The sequence below is a fragment of the Arachis hypogaea genome, chromosome 18, assembly GCF_003086295.3.
Source record: "Arachis hypogaea cultivar Tifrunner chromosome 18, arahy.Tifrunner.gnm2.J5K5, whole genome shotgun sequence".
NCBI classification, from domain to species: Eukaryota; Viridiplantae; Streptophyta; class Magnoliopsida; order Fabales; family Fabaceae; genus Arachis; species Arachis hypogaea.
In genome coordinates, this window is record NC_092053.1 from 8,176,160 (window position 1) to 8,203,405 (window position 27,246).

Sequence of the window (27,246 nt, forward strand, 5' to 3'; positions counted from 1 at the left end):
AAATCTCTTCTTGAGGTTAGAATACAAATGTTTGTGATAGAATCGATGATCTACTCCGAAAAATAGCTCATCAAATATTAAAACTAATTCCTACAACATTTACATAATTCACTTTTCTAGGGACATAATTGAATCTAAACACAAATAGTGGGTATAATATTAAAATCGACCACATCTAAGTGAGACCTAATTGAGAATGAATACATCCAAATGAGAATAATTGAAAAATATAATCTGAATTGTTAGTATAATTGATAGTAGGATAACATTGAATCACTTTTACAAACGTTAGGGATACAAATAGGACGATTTAAACGTTAGGGACACAAATAGGACTTACCCCAAATGTTGGGGACAAAAATGATACTTTACTCTTTTGCTTTTTATATATAGGTTAGTTCATTGTGTAGTTTGAAACTAAGAAATTTTTTTTTTTTTTAATGTACACAATAATTCCTTAATCCTCCCTCTATACCCATTTTGCATATAAGCTTCTAGGTCTGCTCTAACTTAGCATAGCCATTAGCTTCATATATATATATATATGGTCTTTTTCTTCTTTTCCATTTTGGCATTTTCCATTCATCTTCTTATGAAAAAGTCAAAACCCAATTATTTACAAGTAGTTATTATGGGATATTATTAATTTTTTTTTTTTTGTAAATCACACTAGCAAAACTAGTTTTTTTTTTTTTTTTTTTTTATTGGTTCCGATTTGTTAATATAGTAATATTTTTTTCCTACTTACTAGCTATAATTATCAGATATCATTTATTGATTAATAAGATATATTTATGATATTGAATATGTATGTAAGTTTGTGTGTTGGTGAGGATGCCTATAATATAGGATTTAAGAAAAGAAAATTTAAAAGACATTTTCCTTAAATTTTATTAGCTCATGGAAATTGATAGATACTTCAATATATATAATAAATTGAAATCATGAATGAAGCTAAGGGTAAGTATTTATCCTGATAACAACCCATTATATATAATTTTCCAGTTAGCTCAAATTTTATTGTTTGTTTGAAAATGAAATATTATGATATTAATTTATATAAATTAACAACAAAGTATATACATCATCTTTAATTTTTATATATCTGTCATGAACTTAATTGGATGAAGAGGGATTTCAAATTTAGATAATCGGTTAATTATATTAGAGAGTGGTGTCAACCCACTTTCAAAATATATAAGTAATCAAACACTAATTCAGTGTTTCTGGACACATTGTCTCTGCCAACCGTGGAGAACCTTGACCATTGGGGAGAATTCGGGAAGGAATCAAGTGAGAGAACATAAGATGAGAAAACACCACATCTAACTTAAAACCTTAAAGTGTCAAGTTAATGGGTCTCTCATATTATAAACTCCTCACTCTTCCTTGCTTTCTTTGATGTGAGACTAACTTCAACACTCCTCACACTTATAACACTAACAGTATCCTGTCTCTATAAACCAACACAACTTTAAATACAAATAATATTATATGACCAATAAAATTTATCCTTTTTAATCAATACTTATTAGTCAATTAAAATATTAGTATACTAAATTCTAAATTTTAAATTATTTATCTTAAATTCTAATAGTACAAAAATAAAGTATTAGTCCAACATATTGATTAATATATACTAACAAAAATTATTAGCCGCGTAACATTTCTCATTAAATAATTTACATGACCAGCTAGTTATAGATTCTTGATGCATGCCTTATTAATTATAAGGATCCTGAAATCAAATTATTTCATTTCAAAAATTTAAATTGGTAGAGAGAATTATTTTTAGTTTTGAAATGTAAATTGTATATATAGGCATATTTTCTTAAATTTTTGTTTTTCTATCTTATGCTTAAATTTCTTCTTTTAATATAATTTAGAGTTTAAAATTAAAATTAAGTTTTAGAAATTAAAATTTAGAATTTATATTTTAAAATTGTGTTTATAATTTAATATAACAAAAAAATTTAAAAAAATTGACTGATATTAGTTAAAAATTTAGTTTCTTAATTAAACTCTAAATAAATTAAACTCTCCCGTCTTATTAATACTAATGAGAATATTAAATCAGAGAACAAATATGAAATCTTAGCCAGAATGTACCGGCGATTGTAATAAATAGCACAGTTGAGAATTCAAATTATTTTTTTCCGGACAGGCGATCACCATAATAAATACATGGACAATGGTTTGGTAAGTGGTAACAAAACTATTATAACGATGCCGTATATTTTCATTTAAAAATATTATTGAATTAAATAAAAATACCAAAAAATAGAACTTGTACAACACCTTTTATTATATACCATGTGCTTTTCTCCTTTATTTTTTCCATATTTAGCTTGAATGTTATAACATAGTTACTTGCTATATGAGACTTATATACATATATATATTTTAACAATTCACTCTATTTTAATGCTTTATGTTGTATACTTTTGATATGCTTGTAAGATTTTCTTAAATTGGAAAACAAAAATATGTTTATTGATTTTGAAAAGTGTTAGTGTTGCAAGTACGAGGAGTATTGAAGTTAGTCCCACATCAAAGAAAGTAAGGAAGAATGAGGAGTTTATAAGATGAGAGACCCATTAACTTGACACTTTAAAACACTTTAAGGTTTTGAGTTGGATGTGTTATCATCTCATCTTATGTTCTCTTACTTAATTCCTCTCTGAAATTTTCGGGCCCAACAAAAAGTTATGTTTACATATGTTATAAATTTGTATTCCCTTTATGACTTTATTCAAAATTTTAGAAATTAAAACACAAATAAAAAACTATATTTTTTTTTTTATATTTATATCTCTCTTGTTTCTGTATTTGTGTCATGCTGCCTGCAAACAAAACTCAGTGCAATAATAATGGAGTGCAAGAAAGGATTATTTAAAGCATAGAGTGTCTTTGAATACGTATATGAGAGTATCTTGATTCGGATTTCGGCACAAGTATTTAAAGCATATATAACTGAAATGAAAAGGGAAAATTATGAAGCTAAAAAATAAAAGTGTTCTCATTGAATGACATAATATGCACACAATGGATTCCTTTAATTTACATGATTGATTCGCAGAAGTGCCAACTACATATGTACACATTGGAAACCTTCCTTAATGTAAGAAGCTTTGTAATAAATATGAATCTTATTAAATTATTGAATGATCATTAATGTTATATATATGCATATGCACCTCTTTTAATGCCTTATTATTGAAATAGGTATTGTTGGTAGAAGGTCCATATTATTATTATATTATTAATAATTCTAATAATAATTGAAATATTTAAATTATTCTTCTATAGCTTGATTGGTGGAATGCATATATATTGCATGCAATGAAACCCTCTCATATTGAGAAAAGAAAATTAAAGAGAGGAAGAGATTTGGGGTATCTTCTTTCCCTCGTACAATAAATGAATTTGGTGCTTACACTAAACAAACCAAACTGTTTTCTTCTCTACCAAGACAGATTTGGCATATGTGGGTAATAAGTAGGGGTGGAAACAGGTCAAGTCAGGCCAGGCTTTACTCTTAACAGACTTGACTTGGCTTGTCATGTAGTTGATTGGTCTAAGTCTGATCTGCAGTCTGTTATAGGCTTTTTTCAAAGTACTAAGTCTGGCCTAGTCTGAAGCCTGTTAAAAGGTCTGCTAATTTTTTTTTTTTACAAAAATCAAAATATTATTTAAAAAAATATTTTTTTAATAAACATATTTATATATAAAATATCATATTTAATATTTATAAGAATTTTTAAACTTTAAAGTATTTAAAATATATAAAATTATTTACAATTAAATATAGTAAATTTAAAATATTTTATTATTTTATTAATAATAAAAAATTATTTATATATATAATTATATATTAAAAGGTCCAAACAGACCTGACAGGTCAGGTCAGGCTAATTAGTGAGTCTGCACCTAGCCTATTAACATAATAAGGCTTTTATAATAATCTAAGCCTGTGCCTATTTTATAACAGGTCAGACCAAACCAAGCCAAACACAGACCAAACTGCAGGCCCCTAGCAGGCCGTCTGATTTTTTCCCACCCCTAGTAATAAGTGGTTTCCACTGTTTTTGTATAAAAGAAAATAAGTAAATAAAACTACCTTTTTTTATATAAAATAAAAGGACTAACTGACTAAGTGATGTATTAATTAGCATTAAGCTTGCTTTTTTTTTTAAAAAAAAGAGAACTATAAATAATAGCATACGATGAATTTGATATTTAATGGAATAATCCTAGCTAGTATAAACATTATATATAATATAATTTCTAATAATATGTTATTATATCAACAAAAAATATCATATAAGTAGATGTGTATAATTGAAACAATGCAATGTATTTTTTTTTATTGAGTAGTACTCTAAGTAATAAATTTGTCTCTAATAATTTTTTTTTTGGTTTCTTAAAAAGGAAAAATTAACAAGATAGTCTTTGATCTTTTAGAATATTAAATAAATTAATTCAAGAATAAAAAGATAAATTGGACTCTAATATTCTTTTAAAAATGACAAATTAGTCTTCTATTTTTTTAAAGAGGAGTGTTAGGGGCTCGTAACTTTTGTGTTTTGTAACCATCAATTGGCCATTAATAGTATTTTTAATGGTGTGAGATTAAATCCAATAGTGGGAGATCACTCACTTTTCTTTTGATGGTTAAGTGCTGACCACAAAACACAAAAGTTGCTACCCCCTAGACTTTCTCTTTCCTAAAGCATATACATAATATGATAAAGTAATTAAATTGTCTAAATTTTTAAAAGATGAGAAATTAATTTATCTTTATGTTTACTAAAAACTAATTTATCTAATATTATAAAATATTAGAGGCCAATTTTGTCAATTTTTTATTGTTAGAGACTAATTAACTATGCTATTATTTTTTAAAAAAAAAAATTCACGATATTTTCCAATTAAACAAGTCGATGAGTAATTCTCACGAATTTGAGCTTTATGTTAAAATTTGTCACTGAACAATGAATTATTGCATACACAAAATAGAACTCAAACTTCTAATATTTGCTTAAACAGACCATTGAACTAACTAATAGACTGATTCAAATTGTGTTTTTTTTAAAGATCTTAATCTATTAAGTAGCGTTTGTTTTGAGGTACTGAGATAGAGACTGAGAGACTGAGACTCAGTATCATGTTTGTTGATTCAGAGACTGGTGCTAAAATTTCTGTCTCTGTCCCCAAATTTTTAGTATTTCAGTACCTCCAAAAAGTGAGGACACATGTGACTAAAATTTTTAGAGATGGAGACCGAAACTTTAATAACATTTTATACCTAAAATACCTTCATTTTAATTAATTAATTCCAATTTTACCCTTTGCACAAATTAAATTAGAATTTCATTCTTGTTTCAATTTCTGTCTCCCACTTTGTACCAAACAGAATATTGAGATTTATTTCAATCTTTGTCTCTTAATCTCTGTACTCAGTCTCAGTCTTTCTGTCTCTGTCTCCCACCAAACGCTACCTTAGCACTTAAGAACTCTGTGCTAGGCTGCTAGCCATATTTACTTATGGATTTTTTTGGGTCTTGGATTTACCCATGGATTGAGTTAGCCAAACTTTTCTTCTTGGGCTTAACAGTGTTTGAAAGCCCAAAAGGGGAAAAAAAGCCCACTTTAAGCCATAAAGAATAAGACCCTGATTCGCACGACACGCTTCACGAGCTTAGAAGTGCGAACCCTTTCGTTCCATTCAGAAATCAAGCTCCAAGATTTCGAAACGTGAAACGAGAGAGAGAGAGAGAGAGAGCGATGGCAACTCTGGACTCCGACGTACCAATGGTTCCGGCCGGCGAGCCTTCCAGCAGCGCGGGTCCTTCCTCCAAGAAGCCCAAGCGCTTCGAGATCAAGAAATGGAACGCTGTTGCTCTCTGGGCTTGGGGTTTGTAACCCTAATTCTCTCTTTCTCTCTTTTTTCCCTTCTATTCAAAATTCTCCTTATCCTCCACGATCTTTATTTTTTTACTTGTTTTTCTTGTTGAATGCAGATATAGTTGTTGATAACTGCGCTATTTGCCGGAACCATATCATGGATCTCTGTAAGCACCTTGATTTCAGCTGGTTTTTACTTTTGTGAATAATAATTTTCTGTTTGAAATAATTATTAATCGTATTAATTCTTGTTTTGATTCTTGGATTTTGATTGTGAACAATTCAGGCATTGAGTGCCAGGCTAATCAGGCTAGCGCCACTAGCGAGGAATGCACTGTAGCGTGGGGTATGTTATGCTGTGCTAATATATATTTTTATTCTGAGTAATTTGTTCGGTTTTGGTGTTCATGCCACTGTGAAGCTTATTATTGGTTAGAACTTTGTGTCAAATAGGGTGTCTGAGTTAGTATTGTTAGCTGAAATTTTAGGGGCTTTTTGATCAACTCCAAACCCTAAGGTCTAACTTGTGCTATTTGGGATATGCTGTTCTGTGCTTGTAGCTATTCTTTTCACTTAAACCATATGGGGCCAATATTTTTCATTTAAAGCAAGGGAAATAATAGATCATGATTTAATTTGTTTTGTCAAAGTATGTATTTATAGAGCCATAATTTGCTCTGTAAAGATTTTGGCATTACTAGAATGTTTTTGATTGCTTAACTAATTGATACTTAATAATATCGTGGTTCCTAATTCTTTTCGTTTAGCATAGGACATAGTGCATTGGTAATTTCTTCAAGAGGTAGATAGAACATTTGGTTTGTTTCTGTTTGAGAAATTGGATATATGTTGTACTTTATTCAGGATTATAAAGGATATTCACTGGCCCTTTCTCTAGTTTTATGTTCTTCTCTTGTTGTTACTGTCTGGCTTGGCCGTTCAGGATTACGCAAAATGTTGCTTGATTTGGCTGATATCTTATGCAGGAGTTTGCAACCATGCTTTTCACTTCCATTGCATAAGCAGATGGCTCAAGACCCGTCAAGTTTGCCCTCTAGGTACATATCTGGTTTTATTTCACCTCACTTTTTCTGTTTGAACCTATAATAGATTAGTTGGTAACCTTCTCACTGCCTTGGTGTCTTATTTGCTGGTATAGATAATAGCGAGTGGGAGTTTCAGAAATATGGCCACTAGAACTTTGGTGCCGCCGAGCTACTCGCTGCTTGCCACGAGCGAGATGACGGTTGTGGATCCTTCTAAGGAAACATTTATATCCCTGTCTGGCTATTATATTTGCCTTGCTAATTATCTTTTGGAAGAAAACTTATCCAGTAGAATTTGATCCACACAGACAGAGTAACATGTAAAGTTTCACTTTAATATTGAGTAATGTGTTCCATGATGATTTGCTCATCTTGGCAGTGTTTCCTGTTTGTATTTTGCAATCTACAATACAATCTGTTGCCTTGCTAACTGAGAATTTCTTTTCCACCCTTTCAAGATTGAATTGTGAGTTGCTATATCCAGCTGAATAATTTTCCTACTTATCTGAAACTGTATTAACGATTAATGATGATCTCCAGTTGATATGCCACGTGTATGTTTAACTGATAAAAAATGTTGGTGACTAAATGGCGTTGTAAGTTGTAATTGTGTAAAGTGTGTGCAACAATAGTATCGTATTCTTTTCCCTTTTGTTTTTCTTTTTGTTAATAATTATCCCTTTTGTTTTTCTTTTTGTTAATAATTATCCCTTTTGTCATATGATAATATAATATAGGGGAATGAAATCTTGACCTTGACTCATCTTGCCCCAGCTTAACTGTGTAGAGAAGGACTGAATTAGATTTGTGCTAACATTGTCAATTCTGTATTAACTTTATAGAGCTTCGCGATTAAGGATGTATTATTTTGTGTTATCATCATACTTTGTGAAAATGATGTCCCCTCCCTAACCCATTTCGTACGGAAGTGCTCGGTTCTCGTTTTGTTTTTTTCAATCAAGTTGGAACTTGCAAAGTGATTTGACAGATAGAAGTGGATTATGATGGTTAAGCAACTTATTCGTGCAATTGTGCAAAATAAAATAATTAAGCCGAATCAGAACCAATGGAAACCCCAGTAGAACTATCTAATTACTATGAATCTATGATCAAGTAATCCTCATTGGTGTGGCACAGACTATTTAGATGATAATGGTTGAGCATAAAATTACAATTATTTACTCACACCAATAACCAAATTAATACACAATCCTAATATACCATGATATCTATTCTTATGCATACTCACACACAAGTTCCTATATGTATGACTGAATGTGTTTTGAAGGTAGAGAAAAGCCTTCAAAGTCATCCACAAGCAGTTAGAGTAATTCTTGCTCTCCAATATGAAATTCATGTCAATAATTCCAATTTGGCTGTGAATTTTGACCCCACAATACAGAGGCTTTAACTCTACTGGTTCTGGTCTGCTGCCATAAGCAGATTTTTAGCTGAACTAGTCAGTCCTATACACTTTTATTTTTCTTCATTCCCATTAATTGTGTTCGGTTGAAAAAGGTAAGCCATGACAATGAGAAATGGCCTCCAATCCTAAAATGAAAAATAATAATAGAAACAAAAAGAAAATCTCTTGTGAGCCACAAAGGTCAACCACCTTCACCATTAGTTTTTTTTCCCCTGCACGTTCTCTACTACTTGTTCCCCTACGCAGGCTTGCACCCTTCAACTGTTAATTTAACTCCCTCATACTCATAGTCTGATAGTCATAGTGCCCCACTGGCCCCACCTCCATGATTCTACTTCTACTTAATGGCTTCCCATTTTTCTCCATAGTTATATAAATTATAAACAAACTCCTCTTAGAAATAACAGAAAAAAGGGTCTCTATGATGGAGCATTCTCTGAATCCATCTATGGGGAAAGAAGCAGTCTCTGATGAAGAGAGTGGGTGGACTTCTTACTTCCAAGACTTATCTCAAGGCATGGTGATCAAAGAGCAAAGCTACTGTCTCAGTTTTGGTGGTGGATCCTCTTTGGTCTCAGATGCTTCTTCTTCTTCTGCTGCTGCATGGAAGAAATTCTCTTCAATCCAGCAGGATAATAATCATAATCACAATCATCACCTTCCTTCTTGTTCTTCAGTTATTAGGAAGCCTTTAAGCCTCCCTAAGAAACTTTGTTTCAAGAAAACAAGAGCCAAGCAGATATCACAAGAAGATGATGATCCCTTGGAAGACACTGCTAGTTCCCCTCTCAATAGTCCCAAGGTATATAAAATAATTTGCAGGTGCGATCATACCAGTACTAATGCAACACAACAGTTAAACTTATATGGCGAAAGTAGTACTAGGATACGAAACCGTTAACCTTATGATTTCATTGTTTTGTGTAGGTAGGAGACTTGAATTCAACAGAAACTATTTCAAGGAAGATTGATGATTATCAACTTGGTTCTGTGGTATATACTATATATATGTATAACCTTAATTTGTCATTATAATTTTTAATTTGCATTAGAAGAGAAGAAACTCTAGTTTTATGGTTTAGTTTGTAATGATGATTCTGCAGGGTAACAAGGGATTGGAATCAGAGTTGCAGACAAATGAGGGTGGTGAAGTGAATTTTCATGGAAAGAAGAATATTGATGAGTGCAATGATTTGAAGAAAAGAGGGCTATGCTTGGTTCCTTTTTCCATGTTGGTTAATTATTATGGCTGAATGATTGATACCATTCCAAAAATGTGCCCTTCAATTCCTCATCTACTTTTTCTATGTTGATTCTATGTAGCTCAAGTTGTAGAATTGGATACTCAATGTGATTTGTGACTCATCATAATTTTTATCATACCAATCAATGTTAACAATCTGCTGAGTCCAAGAATTTGTATCTTGTTAAGTTGCTCACCAAGAAAGAAATTTAGTTACACTGTTCATCAAAATTTTATGTATGATTATATCAATTGCCTAACACAAATTATCTTCTTTTATCTTATATGTTTGGGTTTGATTAGGTAAATATGATTTGTAATAATAACCTGGCTCCAAAATTAGGCCATCCACTCAAGAAGACAAGACTAGACTAGATTCTGATTGTTGTTACTTGTTATAGTGCTTCAGCATTTCTCTTATGTTCATTGAACACAATAAAAATAAAATAATTAATTAAGAAAGGTGAGAAGGTGTTGAGATATATATCCAGAAAACATGTGGACGGCAATATTATAAAATTTGAAATGGATAGACCAAATAATGGGGTCATCGGTGGAGGTGAAAAAGGTTAAAGAAATTAAAATAGTGATAATAAACCCATAAAAATAAGTTTGAAACTACTTTTATTTAAAAAAAAAGAAATAAATAAACATAAATAAAAGAGGAGTGAAATAAGAAGATAAATTTTCTGGAATTAAGAAAAAATCTTCACTTTGTGATGTTGAAAATCCAAGATTATTCCTAGGTAGTTCAACATTATTAACTAATAACTATATTAAGGTTGTGTGGGGCATCTTAAGGATAGGCACCACTTTAGCCTTTAAGGTAGCGTTTGTTTTGAGGTACTGGGATAGAGTGAGAGACTGAAATACAGTATCATGCTTGTTGGCTCAGAGACTGGTACTAAAATTTTTGTCTCTGTCCCTAAAATTTCAGTATTTCAGTACCTCCAAAAAGTAGGAACACAGGAGACTGAAATTTTTAGAGACGGAGACTGAAATTTTAATAACATTTTATACCTAAAATACCCTAATTTCAATTAATTAATTTCAATTTTATCCTTTGTGCAAATTAAATTAGAGTTTTATTCTTATTTCAATTCTCTCACTTTTCAATTTTAAAACTAGAATACTGAAATTTATTTCAGTCTTTGTCTCTTAGTCTCTGTCTCTCAGTCTTTGTTTTTCTACCAAACGCTACCTAAGAGTGAGCAATCCTTTGAGGTTTATTTGTAACAATCTTTTGAGTGATTAATTTACTTTTTGTTTAAATAAATATCAAAATTTAAATTTTATTTATTTTATATTTATTGATTAGCAATAAACTCTTAAATAGAATTTAAATATATAACAGATTAATATTTAATCTATCAAAATGAAGAATATTATGAAGAAATATTTATAATTATTGTCTTCTGTATTCATATTGTCACCTTTAAATTGCATTATTCTTCTGATATAGATTAAGGTTGTTTATTCTTCCTTCATTCCAATGCAACTTTTTTAGAATTAAGCAACTTTTTTTCTGAATTAGAAAATAATTAACAATATGCTGTTGTTTACTTTAATTTCTATATTATTGCATTGCATGGTATACTTCTAATACAGTATTTCTATAAGACTATAACTGTCTTTTTCCTGAAAAATTTCATTCATTTTTTAAATTCGTTCATGACAAAGTAAAATGGCATGTAAGAATTGTAATCAACACTCAAGTTCTGTAGAAATTAAATTACATATACACTCATGGCAAACAAGTATATTTACTTATTCGGCTAAGATATACTTGTGATGAAGAATAGTAAAATATTTAGAAATAAAAAATGTTAAAAACAATAATTTTTATTAATATTAGATAATACTTTACATTAATATTTATTTTTATACTATTAAGATTTAAAATTTAAAATTACTATAAAAATATCTTTAATTGATTAGTCATCAAAAACGATAAATTCTATTCATCATATAATGATATAACATTACTCAAAATACAAAGGGATAAGAATAATAAAAAAATAACACAACAATACAGAAACAAGAAAGGTATAGGGGAGCTTCGTTTTTATGTTCCTTGTACCTTAGGAAAAGTAGTGATTAATTTATAGCATGTAATAAACATGAAATACTAGAGTGATAGGTTTAAATATTAGTTTTCATCTTGTGCTTCCTGCTTGCCAATCATTTGATGAAGAATATAATTAAGAATATTCAGAAACGGCTACCATGTGCTCATAAAATCGAAGTATCAGATACAAGCTTCTTAAACGCATTTACCCACAATTCCACCATCTATTATATATAATAAATATTTGATAAATATTGCGGCCATTGGGCATAGTTTCTGATTTTAAATATCTAATTCTGTAAATTTAATACCTCTTATTTAAGTAGGATATATGTATTATTATCAAAATAATAATAGGGTAATGTTAGGTAGACAAAAAAAAAATAGCTTGTCTTATTTAGTATTGAGGTCTGCTACACATACAAGTCTTTTTGACTTACAAGTCTTACAAGTTGCTACACATACAGGCTTTTTAATGCGTTATTCAACCGCTTCCTGTTTTCAAAGGGCTACACTCACCATATATTATGAATGCCTCTCCTTCTTCTTCCTCCATGAAAACGAGGTTCTTGCCAAATTTGTTCGATCTCCTTCGTGCGTTCTCTCTTCACATTTTCATTCGTTGTTTTACCTGCGTTTATCACTGGTATTCTTGCTTCATTTTTTTTTCGATTTTCATGGTTTCTGAAATCAAGCTTTGAAATCGTTTTGAAGATAATGGAACTTCAGAAATACACCCAAACGATTACAGAAATACACCGAAATGATTACAGAAATACACCCAAACGGTTACAGGAATTCACCCAAACGATTATAGAAATACACCCAAAGGATTAAAGAAATACACCCAAAGGATTTAAGAAATACACCCAAAATTTTTTGAAGTACACTTTATGCATAATTCATAACTCTTTCTCTTTCTCCTCCTCATCTTCTGCTGCTTCTTCTTCTTCAAAAACGATTTCAGAGTTTGATGTCAAAAAACAATGGAAATCGAGAATAACAAAGAAAGAAAATAGAGAGAAAAGCACGTAAATGAAGAAGGAAAAAGAGAAGGTAAGAAACGAAAGAAAAGAAGAAGAAGAAGAGGAAGAGGAAGAAGAACTGCAGTAAGAAGAAGAAGAAGGTGCAGAAGATGAAGAGGAAGAAGATGAAAAACGTGCAGTAACGGTTCGAAACGCGTTAATATAAATAACTTGTAAAGACTTGTATAAAAAAACGCTTGTATGTGGAGAATTATTCATTAGGATTAATTAATTGTCGCAACAATTAATAAATACTAAATAAGACAAATTATAGCTGTTTTTGGCTGATTTTCTTTGGTTACCAAACATATCTCGTGTATTTGTGATTATTAGATATATTTAATTTATAAAAAATAAATTAATAAATTAGTTATTATATACTAGTATACACAATTCACCCTCTCAATTATTCTACCATAAAACAAAGATTATTATATTTATTTCAAAGATTTTGGTTTTTCTTTAATTTGTTAAAATTGTGAATATTTTTCTATTGAAAATAATTATTCTTAAAATTGGCCATTTTATAGAATGCATGACTCTTGCTAAGATTAAAGGAGTATTATTTATGAATCTAATCATTCATGTGTTGTTGTAATAGTATATTCTTTTTTTTTTTTTTAATTCCTCTCTTCTCCGATATAAGTAAGACTTAATGCAAATTACTTTACAGCTATATAGTTTGGTACAATCATAAAGGCGGTTCACCCTCTCTATTGTTCTCATATAACCAAGATTATCATATTTTATTTCACAAATTAAAAGTCCAAGTTAATTACAATTAAGAGATATTTATTATAAATGAAAAATAAACATACCCACAAACGTAACTACTCCTATATCTTTGGACGTTTAATCCATGCTTTTGCTTTTGTGTGCATGCATGGATATGATGATTTATTTTGTGAGTAAGCTTTATATAAATAGTTAAGTTATGGTTCAAAGCATAAAAATGAATAATGAATACTACGTGCGTGTTAAATGTTTCATTGCGCAGTGTATATATGAGTGTGTGTGAAAATTCAGGTACAGTTAATTTTACGTGAAATTGATAATTAAAAATTGTTAGATAAAAATTTAATTAAATTATTTAACAATTTTTAACTATTAACTTCACGTAAAGTTGACTGCAACTAAATTTTTACCGTATATGTACTTATGAATTATGATTCTATATGTGAATGCTTTGCATATGAACTTTGGTTGTCTCCATCACAAAGCAATAATTCATAAATGGTGAAAACTGTTGACATTGACAATGATTTGATCTCTGTATTGTTACATATATGCCATGCCAATAATAAGATTAAAGTCTTGCACATCAAAAAAAAGTTAGGATTAGACTTGTAACCGATAAAAGAAAAGAATTAAAATATTTATATAAGCCTCTTCTAGTGGATAAACTTTCCACTAATTTGAAAAGACAATTAATTAGTCCGAACCACTTGGACTATAAACGCGTTTAAATCAAAGGTTAGGTAACCAATCAAATAATTAACTATCACTAATAATAATCATCTTTTAATTAAAAAAAAGATAGAGAACAACTCTATATACAACTAAGTAGTTAACTTTTTAAAAAATTTTAATTTTAAAATTTAAAAAATTAATTTTATGCCAAAAAATATGTGCGCTCTTAAGTCTTACCTTTAATTTCTTCATTTCTCTTTTTCTCTTCTTGGTCTTCTTTTTTTTTTGTCTTTTTCTTCAATCTCTCATTTTCTTCCTTCACTTTTTTTTTAGATCATCTTTAAAAATTCGTGTACAATAATTTTAAATATTTTTTTTGTTACGTTTTGAATATTTTTTTATTAGTTTTTGAATTTTTTTATTATAATTTTTGATATTTTTTATTATATTTTACATTTTTTTAAATGTATGTCATGGATTAGAAGATGAAAGGTCTATAGTTCAAAGACCATCTTCAAAGTTCAAACTATTATCGCTTTCATAGATTTTATCGCTACGGAAAATTTTCAAACTATATTATTTAGACTCGCGTAATGCCTTAAAAACATTTTGTATATTCTCTTTTAAATAACTAATCATAATAAGAGTTTTTAGTAAAAATAAAGAATTGTATCCTAATAAATTTTATAGTATAAGATAATGATAATAATATAAACAAAAACTATCCTGTCTATCTATATTTTATATATATTGGAATATTTATTTAAGTAAAACTTTTTTACTTTTAATATAAATAATTATATTATAATAAATTCTATAGTACAATATAATGATAATAGTATAATAAAATTAACTCTGTCAATTTATTTTTATATATATTAAAGTATTTAATTAATAATTAATAAAAATAAATATAATTAATGATAAATAAATAAATAAATAATATATAAGATAGTTTTTTCTCTAAAAAGAGCTTAATAATGATATTAAATTTATTATTAATTAATAGACAATGTTAGTGGAAATTATTAGGAAGAGATAATAGATTTTTTTTTTTTTATAAAAACTACAACTTGAAGAAAAGGTTGATGTGATAGGATATATATAAATGAGATGCATGCCATTTTTTAGTTGTAAAAAAATAGTGTTGGGTTTTTCTCTCCTTTGTGAGGCCCAAGCCCAACATTTTGAGGGTGTCTCTTGCACCCATTGTGCCACAACCCTAGTTCAGATTTTTGGGGTCATTGAGAGTGAGTGAGAGTAGCCACCAAGTGAGAGAGAAGGGGAAAAACAAAATTCCCGTTTTTGTCCAAAGCAGTAAATTTCAAATATCAGTTTCTCAGTTGTTCACCGTTGGATCGGCTTGAAATTTAAACTGCATGTTCTTATCATCTTGTTCTTCATTCTGGTCGGTGGAGATGTTGATTGGAGATTTGCAGTGAGAGAAATTGGCTTCGCAAGAGAGAAATTAGGTTTCCCGTTTTTACACAGAGCAGCAATTTTGGAACGGCAGTTTCTCATTCTTTCACCGTTGGATCGACGTGAAATTTGAACTGTAGATTCTTCACATCTTGTTCTTCATTCTGGACGGTGGAGATTTTAATTGGAGGTCTACAGAGGGAGAAATTGGCTTCGACAGCAGCTCTGTTTTTTGGGTATATTTCATCTTCTTGCTTTTCATTTGTGAGCTTTGGTGCTTTGATGTTTTGGCTGGTTATATGCACATTTTTGTGCTTTGTTTGAGACTCTCTTGTACCTCATTTGATTATAGTGGAGCTATTTCATTGGTCTGGACGACTCGTGGTTTTTACCTCTTACCTTGAGGGGGTTTTCCACGTTAAAATCTCGGTGTGTTCTTATTATTGCTTTACTTGCTATATTTGCTTGTTATAGTTGCTGCCATATTGTGTTGTGAGTGCTTCCATATTGTTTTTGTGTTGGACATTTGTGTCGTTTCCGCTGCTAGGCTCTTTCATACTGGCATCAGAGCTTGTTGGTATTTTTCTGGGCTTGTGAGTTTGTGAACAATGGAAGCTAATACTAATACTAGTAGGATGATCACTCTTAATGGTCCTAATTATGATTTGTGGAAGTCAAAAATGGAAGATTTGCTTTATGTCAAGAATTTTCATCAACCAGTTTTTGGTACAGAGAAGCCTAATGATAAATCTGATGATGATTGGACTTTGTTGCATAGACAAGTCTGTGGATATATTAGGCAGTGGGTTGACGATAATGTGTTGAACCATATTATTGGAGAGACACATGCTCGGACTCTTTGGATTAAACTTGAACAGTTGTATGCTCGAAAAACTGGGAATAACAAGATGTTTTTGATCAAGCAGTTGTTGGCTTTGAAGTATACAGATGGGACATCAATGACAGATCACTTGAATAACTTCCAAGGAATTATGAATCAGTTATCTTCCATGGGTATCAAGTTTGATGAAGAGGTTCAAGGATTGTTACTTCTTGGCTCCTTACCAGACTCGTGGGAAATTCTCAGAATGTCATTGTCTAATTCTGCTCCTGATGGTGTAATCTCTATGGATCTTGCCAAGAGCAGTGTTTTGAATGAAGAGATGAGAAGAAAGTCACAAGGTACATCGACTACACATTCAGATGTTCTTGTTTCTGAGTCTAGGGGGAGAAGCAAAAGTCGAGGTCCTAAAGGTAGAGATCAAAGCAGAAGCAAGTCTCGAGGAAAGTATAAGAACATTGAGTGTCATCATTGTGGTCAAAAGGGACATGTGAAGAGATTTTGTTGGCAGCTAAAGAAGGAGAAAGCCAAGGCAAGTAAAGACAAGAGCAAAAATAAAGATGATGGTAGTAATGAAGACAAGGTTAATGTAACTCATGATGATTTTCTTGTTGTTGAGGAGTTTGAATCTGTTAACCTTGTTGATAATAGCACTAGTTGGGTGATTGATAGCGGTGCTTCTATTCATGTTACATCTAGGAGGGATTTGTTTACGTCCTATACTCCTGGTGATTTTGGTGATGTAAAAATGGCTCATCAAGGTGTTGCAAAATGTGTCGGTGTTGGACAGGTTTGCTTGGAAACCTCCAACGGTACCAAGTTGACTTTGAAGCGTGTGAAGCATGTTCCAGATATTCGGTTGAACTTACTTTCTGTTGGTAAGTTGTGTGATGAAGACTTGGATAGCTCATTCTCTCGTGATAGTTGGAAGCTCACCAAGGGTTCCATGGTTGTTGCTAGAGGTACTCGACACTCTACTCTTTATTTAACTCAAGCAAAGATTGTGAAAGATGTTGTTAATGCTGCTGAGTTTGTTGATGAAACTGATTTATGGCATAAGAGATTATGTCATATGAGTGAGAAGGGCATGAATATGTTATCCAAGAGGAATCTTTTATCTGGTTGTAAGGTTGCTTTGCAAAAGTGCAACCATTGCTTTGCTGGGAAACAGAACAGGGTTTCTTTCAAGAGCCACCCACCTTCAAGGAAGTCAGAGATACTTGACTTGGTGCATTCTGATGTATGTGGGCCGATGAAGACAAGAACACTTGGAGGGTCTATCTATTTTGTAACCTTTATTGATGATCATTCTAGAAAATTATGGGTTTACACTTTGAAGACCAAAGATCAAGTTTTGAATGTGTTCAAGCAATTTCAAGCTTCTGTTGAAAGAGAAACTGGGAAGAAGTTGAAATGCATTCGTACTGACAATGGTGGTGAGTACTCAGGTCCATTTGATGCTTATTGTAAAGAGCATGGTATAAGACATCAGAAGACTCCTCCGAAGACTCCTCAGTTGAATGGCTTGGCTGAAAGAATGAACAGAACACTGGTTGAAAGAGTTAGGTGCTTATTGTCGCAGTCTGGATTGGCAAAATCCTTTTGGGGTGAAGCTTTGAGCACTGTTGTTCATGTCTTGAACCGGACACCATGTGTTCCTTTGCAATTTGAAGTGCCAGAGAAGGTATGGTCAGGTAAAGATGTTTCTTATGATCATTTAAGAGTCTTTGGATGTAAAGCTTTTGTTCATATTCCCAAAGATGAGAGATCTAAGCTTGATGTAAAGACTAGGCAGTGTATTTTTATTGGCTATGGCATGGATGAGTTTGGTTACAGGTTTTATGATCCTGTTAACAAGAAGGTGATTCGGAGTAGAGATGTTGTCTTTGTTGAAGACCAAACATTGAAGGATGTTGATAATGCGGAAAAGCCAATGGTTCAGCCTAGTGATGATTTTTCTGACTTGGATATTACTCCCTCTATGCCTATGGTAGAAGATGGTAGAGTTGAAGCTCAAAATAATGAGCATGATACAAGTGCAGGTGAAGATGGAACAATTGATCCGATACTTGATGAAGTTGGTGATGATGATCAAGATGAAGAACCAGCTTTGGAAATTCCTGCAAATGCACTCAGAAGGTCTACAAGAGAGCGGAAGCCTTCATCAAGGTATTCTCCACATGAGTTTGTTTTGTTGACTGATGGGGGAGAACCTGAATGCTTTGGAGAGGCTGTTGAAGATGAAAGCAAAGCTCAATGGCTTGAAGCTATGCAAGAAGAAATGAAGTCCTTGCTTGAGAATGATACCTATGAGTTGGTGAAGCTACCGAAGGGTATGCGAGTTTTGAAGAACAAATGGGTATTCAGAATCAAGAATGAAGAACACAATTCTAAGCCTCGGTATAAGGCTAGATTGGTTGTTAGAGGCTTTAGCCAGAGAAAAGGTGTTGATTATGAGGAGATCTTTTCTCCTGTTGTGAGGATGTCATCCATTCGTGCTGTGCTTGGATTAGCAGCGTCTCTTGATTTGGAGATTGAGCAAATGGATGTGAAGACAGCTTTTCTTCATGGTGATTTAGACAAGGAGATCTACATGGAGCAACCGGAGGGCTTTGTTGTTAAAGGAAAGGAAGATTTTGTGTGCAAGCTTAAGAAGAGTCTTTATGGGTTGAAGCAAGCTCCAAGACAGTGGTACAAGAAGTTTGAATCTGTTATGGGGAAGCATGGTTACCGTAAGACAACTTCAGATCATTGTGTATTTGTGCAAAAATTTTCTGATGATGATTTTATCATTCTTTTGCTTTATGTGGATGATATTTTGATTGTGGGCAAGAATGCTTTGAGGATTAATGAGTTGAAGAAACAGTTGAGTAAGTTCTTTGCTATGAAGGACTTGGGTCCTGCCAAACAAATTTTGGGCATGACTATTACTCGTTATAGAGATTCCAAGAAGCTTTATTTGTCACAGGAGAAGTACATAAAGAAGGTGCTTCAAAGGTTTGGCATGAATGATGCCAAATGTGTTGCTAGTTCTTTTGCTCCTCATTTTAAGTTGAGTACCAAGCAGTGTCCAACCACTGATGAGGAGAAACAAGCAATGGATGAAATTCCTTATGCCTCAGCTGTTGGAAGCTTGATGTATGCTATGGTGTGTACTAGACCAGACATTGCTCATGCAGTTGGTACTGTGAGTCGTTTTCTCTCTAATCCAGGTAAAGAACATTGGAATGCTGTTAAATGGATTATGAGATATCTCAAAGGTACAACTAACTTGAGTTTGAGTTTTGGTGGTGAGAAACCTTTGCTAGTTGGCTTTACTGATGCAGACATGGCAGGAGATATTGATTCTCGAAAGTCTACTTCAGGTTATTTGGTCAAGTTTGCAGGGGGAGCTATTTCATGGCAGTCAAGGCTACAAAAGTGTGTTGCACTTTCTACCACAGAGGCAGAGTTTATTGCAGCAACTGAAGCATGTAAAGAGTTGTTGTGGATGAAGAAGTTTCTTGCAGCACTTGGTTTCAAGCAAGACCGTTATGTGTTGTTGTGTGATAGCCAAAGTGCTATTCATCTTGCCAAGAATTCTACTTTTCATCCAAGATCTAAACACATTGATGTTAGGTATCACTGGATACGGGATGTGTTAGATTCAAAGTTGTTGGAACTTGAGAAAGTTCACACTGATGACAATGGTGCTGATATGATGACAAAAGCATTGTCAAGAGAAAAGTTTGAAACATGTTGTTTGATCGCCGGAATGGCGAGAGCCTCCACCTAGTCGAGAAGGGGGAGATTTGTTGGGTTTTTCTCTCCTTTGTGAGGCCCAAGCCCAACATTTTGAGGGTGTCTCTTGCACCCATTGTGCCACAACCCTAGTTCAGATTTTTGGGGTCATTGAGAGTGAGTGAGAGTAGCCACCAAGTGAGAGAGAAGGGGAAAAACAAAATTCCCGTTTTTGTCCAAAGCAGTAAATTTCAAATATCAGTTTCTCAGTTGTTCACCGTTGGATCGGCTTGAAATTTAAACTGCATGTTCTTATCATCTTGTTCTTCATTCTGGTCGGTGGAGATGTTGATTGGAGATTTGCAGTGAGAGAAATTGGCTTCGCAAGAGAGAAATTAGGTTTCCCGTTTTTACACAGAGCAGCAATTTTGGAACGGCAGTTTCTCATTCTTTCACCGTTGGATCGACGTGAAATTTGAACTGTAGATTCTTCACATCTTGTTCTTCATTCTGGACGGTGGAGATTTTAATTGGAGGTCTACAGAGGGAGAAATTGGCTTCGACAGCAGCTCTGTTTTTTGGGTATATTTCATCTTCTTGCTTTTCATTTGTGAGCTTTGGTGCTTTGATGTTTTGGCTGGTTATATGCACATTTTTGTGCTTTGTTTGAGACTCTCTTGTACCTCATTTGATTATAGTGGAGCTATTTCATTGGTCTGGACGACTCGTGGTTTTTACCTCTTACCTTGAGGGGGTTTTCCACGTTAAAATCTCGGTGTGTTCTTATTATTGCTTTACTTGCTATATTTGCTTGTTATAGTTGCTGCCATATTGTGTTGTGAGTGCTTCCATATTGTTTTTGTGTTGGACATTTGTGTCGTTTCCGCTGCTAGGCTCTTTCAAATAGATGTAAGCTTTTATATAGATAAAATAGATAGATATTGTTATAATCATTATTAGAGAATGAGTAATGCTAGAATGTTAGTAGTAGTTAGTTAATAATATTTAAAAATATTAATTAAAAATATATTATCAGGTTTTTAGATTAAAAATATTAAAACGATGGATAAAAATACTAGCAAATGTAAAATAAAACCATTAACCCATGAACTTTTCTCTTAAAAAATATTAAAAGATGAATATTTTTTAATAAAATTAACTAATATTTTTAAGAATTTAATTTTAATATAATGTCAATGTAAAATAATTTTATATCTGTATTTAATTACATAATACCACATCAATAAAAATAATTACTTTTTATATTGACTGCTTGAATAATTATCAAAAAAACGAATATAATTATATAACTATGTAAAATATTTTACACAGTCAATACATTAGAATTAATCTCTATTTTTAATCAACATCTTATTTTTATATTATTATAAATTAAAATTTAAAATTTAAAATTTAAAATTTAGTACTTAAAATATGATTGATTAAAATGATCGTGTAGCATGGTTCATTTTACAACACAACTAACCAACTAACAACAATCACAGTTTAAAACCGAACATTTTTACAATCATTATGCAATATCATAGGTTAGGATAAGCATTTATGGCCACTTGGCCACCAACAATCGCATCATCCTCCAGCACAGCATCCCTTAAATGCGATTAGAAAGCTCTTTTTGTTACAATGTACCTACGCAAACTTACATATAAATTTGCATGATTACAAATATATAGTGTATTTTTTAATGTAATGGTTTTTATATATGGTGGTTGCATTTATTAACATGAAGAAAATAGAGTAAATTTAATTTGAAACTCTATCTATACATAATTTCTTCTTTTAAGTTTAATTAATTAATTAGTATTTTAAAAACATTCGGTAAAACTTGTAAGAATATTTGTTAAAATTTATAAATATTCACAATATTAACTTTAAAAACTGTCTTTTTTGAACTATATACAAGTGTTTTTAAAATACATACTCGTTATTATTAGTTGAATTTAATTTTGACACACATTCAAGTGTAAAGTAATTTTACTCTTAGATTAAATTACGTAAGATCATATTCGTAAAAATAACTATTTTTTATATTAACAGCGTGAATAATCATTTAAAAAATAGATGTAATTGTATAATTATGTAAAAAAAAAGTATGAGAAGATAAGGTATGTTTTATACAATGTGTACAATGGAGTTAATTTGAAATTAAAACTAAATTATAGGCAACTAATTAATTTTGAATAGTTTTCAATTTGAAATTTAAATCAAATATTAAGATTACCGTCGGAAACAAATAAACTACCTTCTTTTCTCACCTCTCTCTTTCAATACGGTTTGTTAGAGTTCTATGCCTTTCTCATAGAGTCTTGCTGTTATACTAACGCCACGGTCACCAGCCGCCATCGAAAATCGTGCCGATACTGTTCCGACTGGCGCCGTTGCCGCACAGGCCACCGCCAAGGGAGGACGCGCATATTGTGTGGGGGCAAACTAACGGCACCGCAGCAACCCGGACGTCCAGCGCCTCCGTGGCAGCCGCTGTGTGCCTTCTTCTCGACACCGTCCTCACCTCCTCCGATGCGCATTTGCTTTCTCCCATTCCTTCAAGTCTCTTCTCACCGATAATACCACCATGCTCTTCTTCTTCTTCGGATCCAAACATGGTTATCGGTGTCTCAAAATTAAACTCTTATTAATTATACAAATTATATAGCATTAGCAAAAATGAGATAAAATGAAGAATGATAACCTTTTCAAAATGCACCATTATTATTCTTACTCTCCTAAACCTAGTTGTTCAATAATATATAATTGAGTTTGAATGATGGAAGTAGTTTGAACTTGTTTATGTTATGAAAGGCAATGATGAAAGGGATGTGGTGATGGATAGGGTAGAAAAACGAAGCTTTCCTATGCTTCACTATGCCTAATTAGGTCGTTTGGTGGTCCATGTGCTACTGTGCTACAATTTTTAGGTTAAAATAACAATAAGCAGAAGCAATATACAGAGGCAACAGAAAAATTATTTGATCTTATACAAAATCATGGAAATTAAATCTAAAATAATTTATATGTCGTCTAAAATATTTTCTCCCTTTTATATATACTTTTGGCTATTTATTATTGCCACTTTTGGAAAGCTATAATTCATGCGTGATTTACGGCTTATGGCCATAGAGGCAATTTGAAAGCCAAGCCAAAATAAATTGTAGTTTTTTATTTTTTATTTTTTATTTTTCTAGAAAATATAAATTAATAAATAAATTTTCTGTCCCATTTACTTGCTTCTTCTTTGCTTTTTTTTTTTAATAGAAGAAAAAATGAATTATGTCATGTAAATGTCAAATTATGAAACGGAGGGACATAACTTAAGGCACAAATATCCAAAAAAAAAAAAGAGGAGGAAAAAACTTGTTGATTTTCAAATGATTTGGATATATATAAAGTATAAACTAAGCATAGTAACCACCATGCATGTGGCAGCCTCAAACGTAGTCCTTTTGGTGAGTGTAATTTTGTATTGTATTGACTTTTGTGGAAAACAAGGTTCTCTTGTCCCCCGTGACAAGAATGAAAATATGAAATAGTAGTAAAATTAGTGTTATTTAGTCCCCGTGAATAGAAAGAAGCAAAGGGAGATAGCTAAGCATGTTGGGGACAATGGACATTGTGTTTCTCACAAATACATTGAACTTTTTCATTTCAATGTACAATCTCATATTTATTATCTAAATTCTCTACTACTATTATTATTATTGTTGTTGTATATATTATCCAACTTAGGAGTATAATTAAAATATATTGAAATGTCGAAATAAAATAAAATTAGATGTTAATGATAAAATTAAAATAAAATATAATACTAAGGATATAAATAGTATTTACTATTCAATAATTTTTTATAAATAAAAATCATATATTATTAACATCTTTAAAATACATCATTTTTATTGAAATTAATTTTAATACAATAAAATTTTTATCAAAAATAAAAATTATAACAAATATTATATATACTTGTTAATAAATTATATAAAATTATTATTTTAATAAAACGTATTATTTTTTCTTTATATAAAAATAATTTTAAATACCTTTAAAAATATCCTGTATAGCTTTACATAAAATATCTTTTACTATATACACACACACTCAAAACAGTAAAATAATGTCACCAGAAAAAAAGGTATACTATACTTACAACTATACTTAATCTAAGTTTCATCATTTTTATTTTAATTTGTGGGTGCAGACATTCTCTGAGATTGAATATGAAAATGGCCGGCAACCAATAACTAAGTTACGCATAAACTGAAGAACTTTTTATTAGAATAATAATAATAATAATAATAATAATAATAATAATAATAATAATAATAATAATAATAATAATAATGAGAACAATATCCAATGTAGCTTATCACCGTATCTTTATGGTGCATAGGGGGGCTTAATCTTTGGGATGTATGGTCCATGTGTCTTTTATTTTTGGCTATAATTTCTTCACTCAACCAACAAAATTAAACACTAATATTACAAAAGAAATTATTTGTATATAATATATAAACGGAATCTCACATCTTATAAAATAATAAATATGTACAAAAAAAATATAAAATAAAAATAAGTATAAATAATATAAACAAATTTCACATCTTATTAAATAATAAATATAGATAAAATAAACTCGTTGAAACAAATAATGCTTTTTAATTTACCCTATTATAATCCATCTAAGTCGGTATAAATATTTTTTTTTTTTACCAAAAATAGGAGATCCGCAACCTCTTAATTGAGTATGGGAAGATTATGCCATTTGAGCTATTACTCATTGGAAAAGTATGAGGAGCCAATGGAATATTTATACAATGTGTACGATGGAAGTTTAGAGAGTATTAGAGATATAATCATTAGTGCTACCTTTTTGCATCAGCAGCTGAAGTTTTTGGGATGAGTGGTATCATGCATGGTATTAGAGCGCTAGATCCGAAAGGTCAAGAGTTCGAGTCTTGATGAACCCCAAAATCAATTTAAGCTTTTGGAAAGATGTTTATTATCGTTAGTACTCGGATGGTTATTTTAGATAGTATGGGAGATGTTCATTTTGTAACTCAATAGCCTATTGTACACATTGTACAAATAGTCCATTGTCTCCCTAGCGAGATCCTTACTCATTGGCTAAGTAGGTATAAATTGATTGTGTTAAGTAGGTGATTAATAGAAAAAACCAAATTTACACAAATAAAATATAATTATTTGTGTACCTCTATTAATCAAATTAAATTTTTGATAAAATATTTACATGAATATATTATGTGATTTCCAGTGTATGTTTAAAATGTAATTGTAATCATACATACATATGTCAATGTACTTAATGAAAAAGGATAAGACTTTAATTAAAAATGTCAAATTTCATGTATGCAACAATAACATGCACCATAATATGACATGCTAATGAATCACCCTGTATTTATTTGAGAACCAAAATGGTAGGAAAAATGGGATTTTATGGACTAATCAATTATTAACACTTGGATAGTTCTGAGTGAAAAACTTCTCATCAGTTAAATATTAAAAGATTAATGATGATAAATTAAACTACATAGACATTCCACCAGATGAATTAGGTTCCCTAATTAATGATGATGCTAAAGGGGTTGTAATGCCCCACGAAATTTTGACACTGTAATCTTTCTTTTGGGCCTCGGCCCATATTAGTACCAAAAACGAACAGAAAATATCCTCTCGAAAAAAATTCAGAAATTTATTGGCTAATTGTTAGTTAGAAAATATTATTTCTCTAACAATTTTTTCCTTTTATTAGTATTAGTAGAATGACACATTGACACTCCTTCCGGGTTTAAAGCACTATTTATGGAAGCAAGATCTCAGCAGATTATATTGCTTTAAGTTGAACTGATGCTCACTAATTGTAAACGAATCACCAGAAATCCCTTTCATCATTCTGGGAGTTAAAATAATAAGAAATAAAATTGATTACTAAATTGTTTTAGGATCAACAACGCAATATAAAGGTAGTTTGGATTAGTTTAAGCACTTATTTTTTATTTTCTTAAAATACATTTTTTTAAAAGTTCTATTTCATATTTTTATAAATTTTTAAAAAATATATTCAATCATCAAAAATACTTTTAAATTTTAGGGATAAGTACTTTTTTCGTCCCCAAGGTCTGGGGTCAAAATCGATTTCGTCCCTAGCCTTTTTTTTTTTGTTAAAATCATCCTCAACGTTTAAAAACGCTTTAAAATCGTCCTTTTCTATTTTTTTGGACCAAATTACCCTCGTCATCATCATTCTCCTCCTCTTCACCACCACCACCACCACTCCCTCACCCTTCCGGTAACCCCCACCCCCACCCCCTCATCCCTCACCCCTCACCCTCCACTCCTCACTGCCTCCCCTCACCGCCTCACCTCACCCCCCACCCCTCACTGCCTCCCCCTCACCCCCTCACCTCATCCCCCACCCTCACCGTAACCCCCCCCCTCACCTCACCCCTCACCCTCACCCTCCACTCCTCACCGCCTCCCCTCACCGCCTCACCTCACCCCCACCCCTCACCTCATCCCCCACCCTCACCGTAACCCCCCCCACCTCACCCCCCACCCCTCACTGCCTCCCCCTCACCCCCTCACCTCACCCCCCACCCTCACCGTACCCCCTCACTCCCCTCACCGTAACTCCCTCCTCCCACCCCTCACTCCACTCGGTCATCATCATCATCATCATCATCATCAACATCATCAGATTTTATCAACAACAACAATTTTCATAAAAAATTTAGAAGTTTAAATTTCACCAACAACAAATTTCATCAACAACAACAAATTTCATCAAAAATCACAGAAGAAGAAGAAAAGAATAAGAAGCAGCAGAAGGCAGAAAGCAAAAACAGAAAAACAGGGGCGGCGGGGGCTGGACGCAGGGGCGACGGCGGGCTGGACGCGGGGCGGCGACGAGGGGCTGGACGCGGGGCGGCGTGGAGCTGGACGCAGGGGCGGCGGCGGGGGGCTGGACGCGGGGCGGCGGCGTGGGGCTGGACGCGGGGCGGCGTGGAGCTGGACGCGGGGCGGCGGCGTGGGGCTGGACGCGGGGGCGGCGGCGGAGGGCTGGACACGAGGCGGCTGCGGGTTAGGGGTGATGGAGGGTGGGTGT

The 27,246-nt window shown here is 32.1% G+C and overlaps 2 protein-coding genes across 3 annotated transcripts; both read left to right on the plus strand.

The window, feature by feature from the left end:
• Positions 1–5,679: 5,679 nt before the first annotated feature.
• On the plus strand, positions 5,680–7,383 carry LOC112771395 (RING-box protein 1a). Its single transcript, XM_025816123.2, has 5 exons — positions 5,680–5,917; positions 6,024–6,074; positions 6,194–6,253; positions 6,894–6,965; positions 7,067–7,383. The coding sequence occupies exons 1-5, from the start codon at positions 5,788–5,790 to the stop codon at positions 7,102–7,104; spliced, it is 351 nt and encodes a 116-aa protein (XP_025671908.1). The 5' UTR covers positions 5,680–5,787; the 3' UTR covers positions 7,105–7,383.
• Positions 7,384–8,216: 833 nt separating this feature from the next.
• LOC112771394 (vascular-related unknown protein 1) lies at positions 8,217–9,853 on the plus strand. 2 transcript variants are annotated; one of them, XM_025816122.3, is made up of 3 exons: positions 8,217–9,181; positions 9,307–9,372; positions 9,483–9,853. In XM_025816122.3, exons 1-3 carry the CDS (start codon positions 8,801–8,803, stop codon positions 9,630–9,632), a joined length of 597 nt encoding a protein of 198 aa, XP_025671907.1. In that variant the 5' UTR covers positions 8,217–8,800; the 3' UTR covers positions 9,633–9,853. The 2 variants fall into 2 exon arrangements, with proteins under 2 accessions (XP_025671907.1, XP_072080555.1); XM_072224454.1 differs by having other exon boundaries at positions 9,307–9,389; positions 9,483–9,778.
• Positions 9,854–27,246: the final 17,393 nt, after the last annotated feature.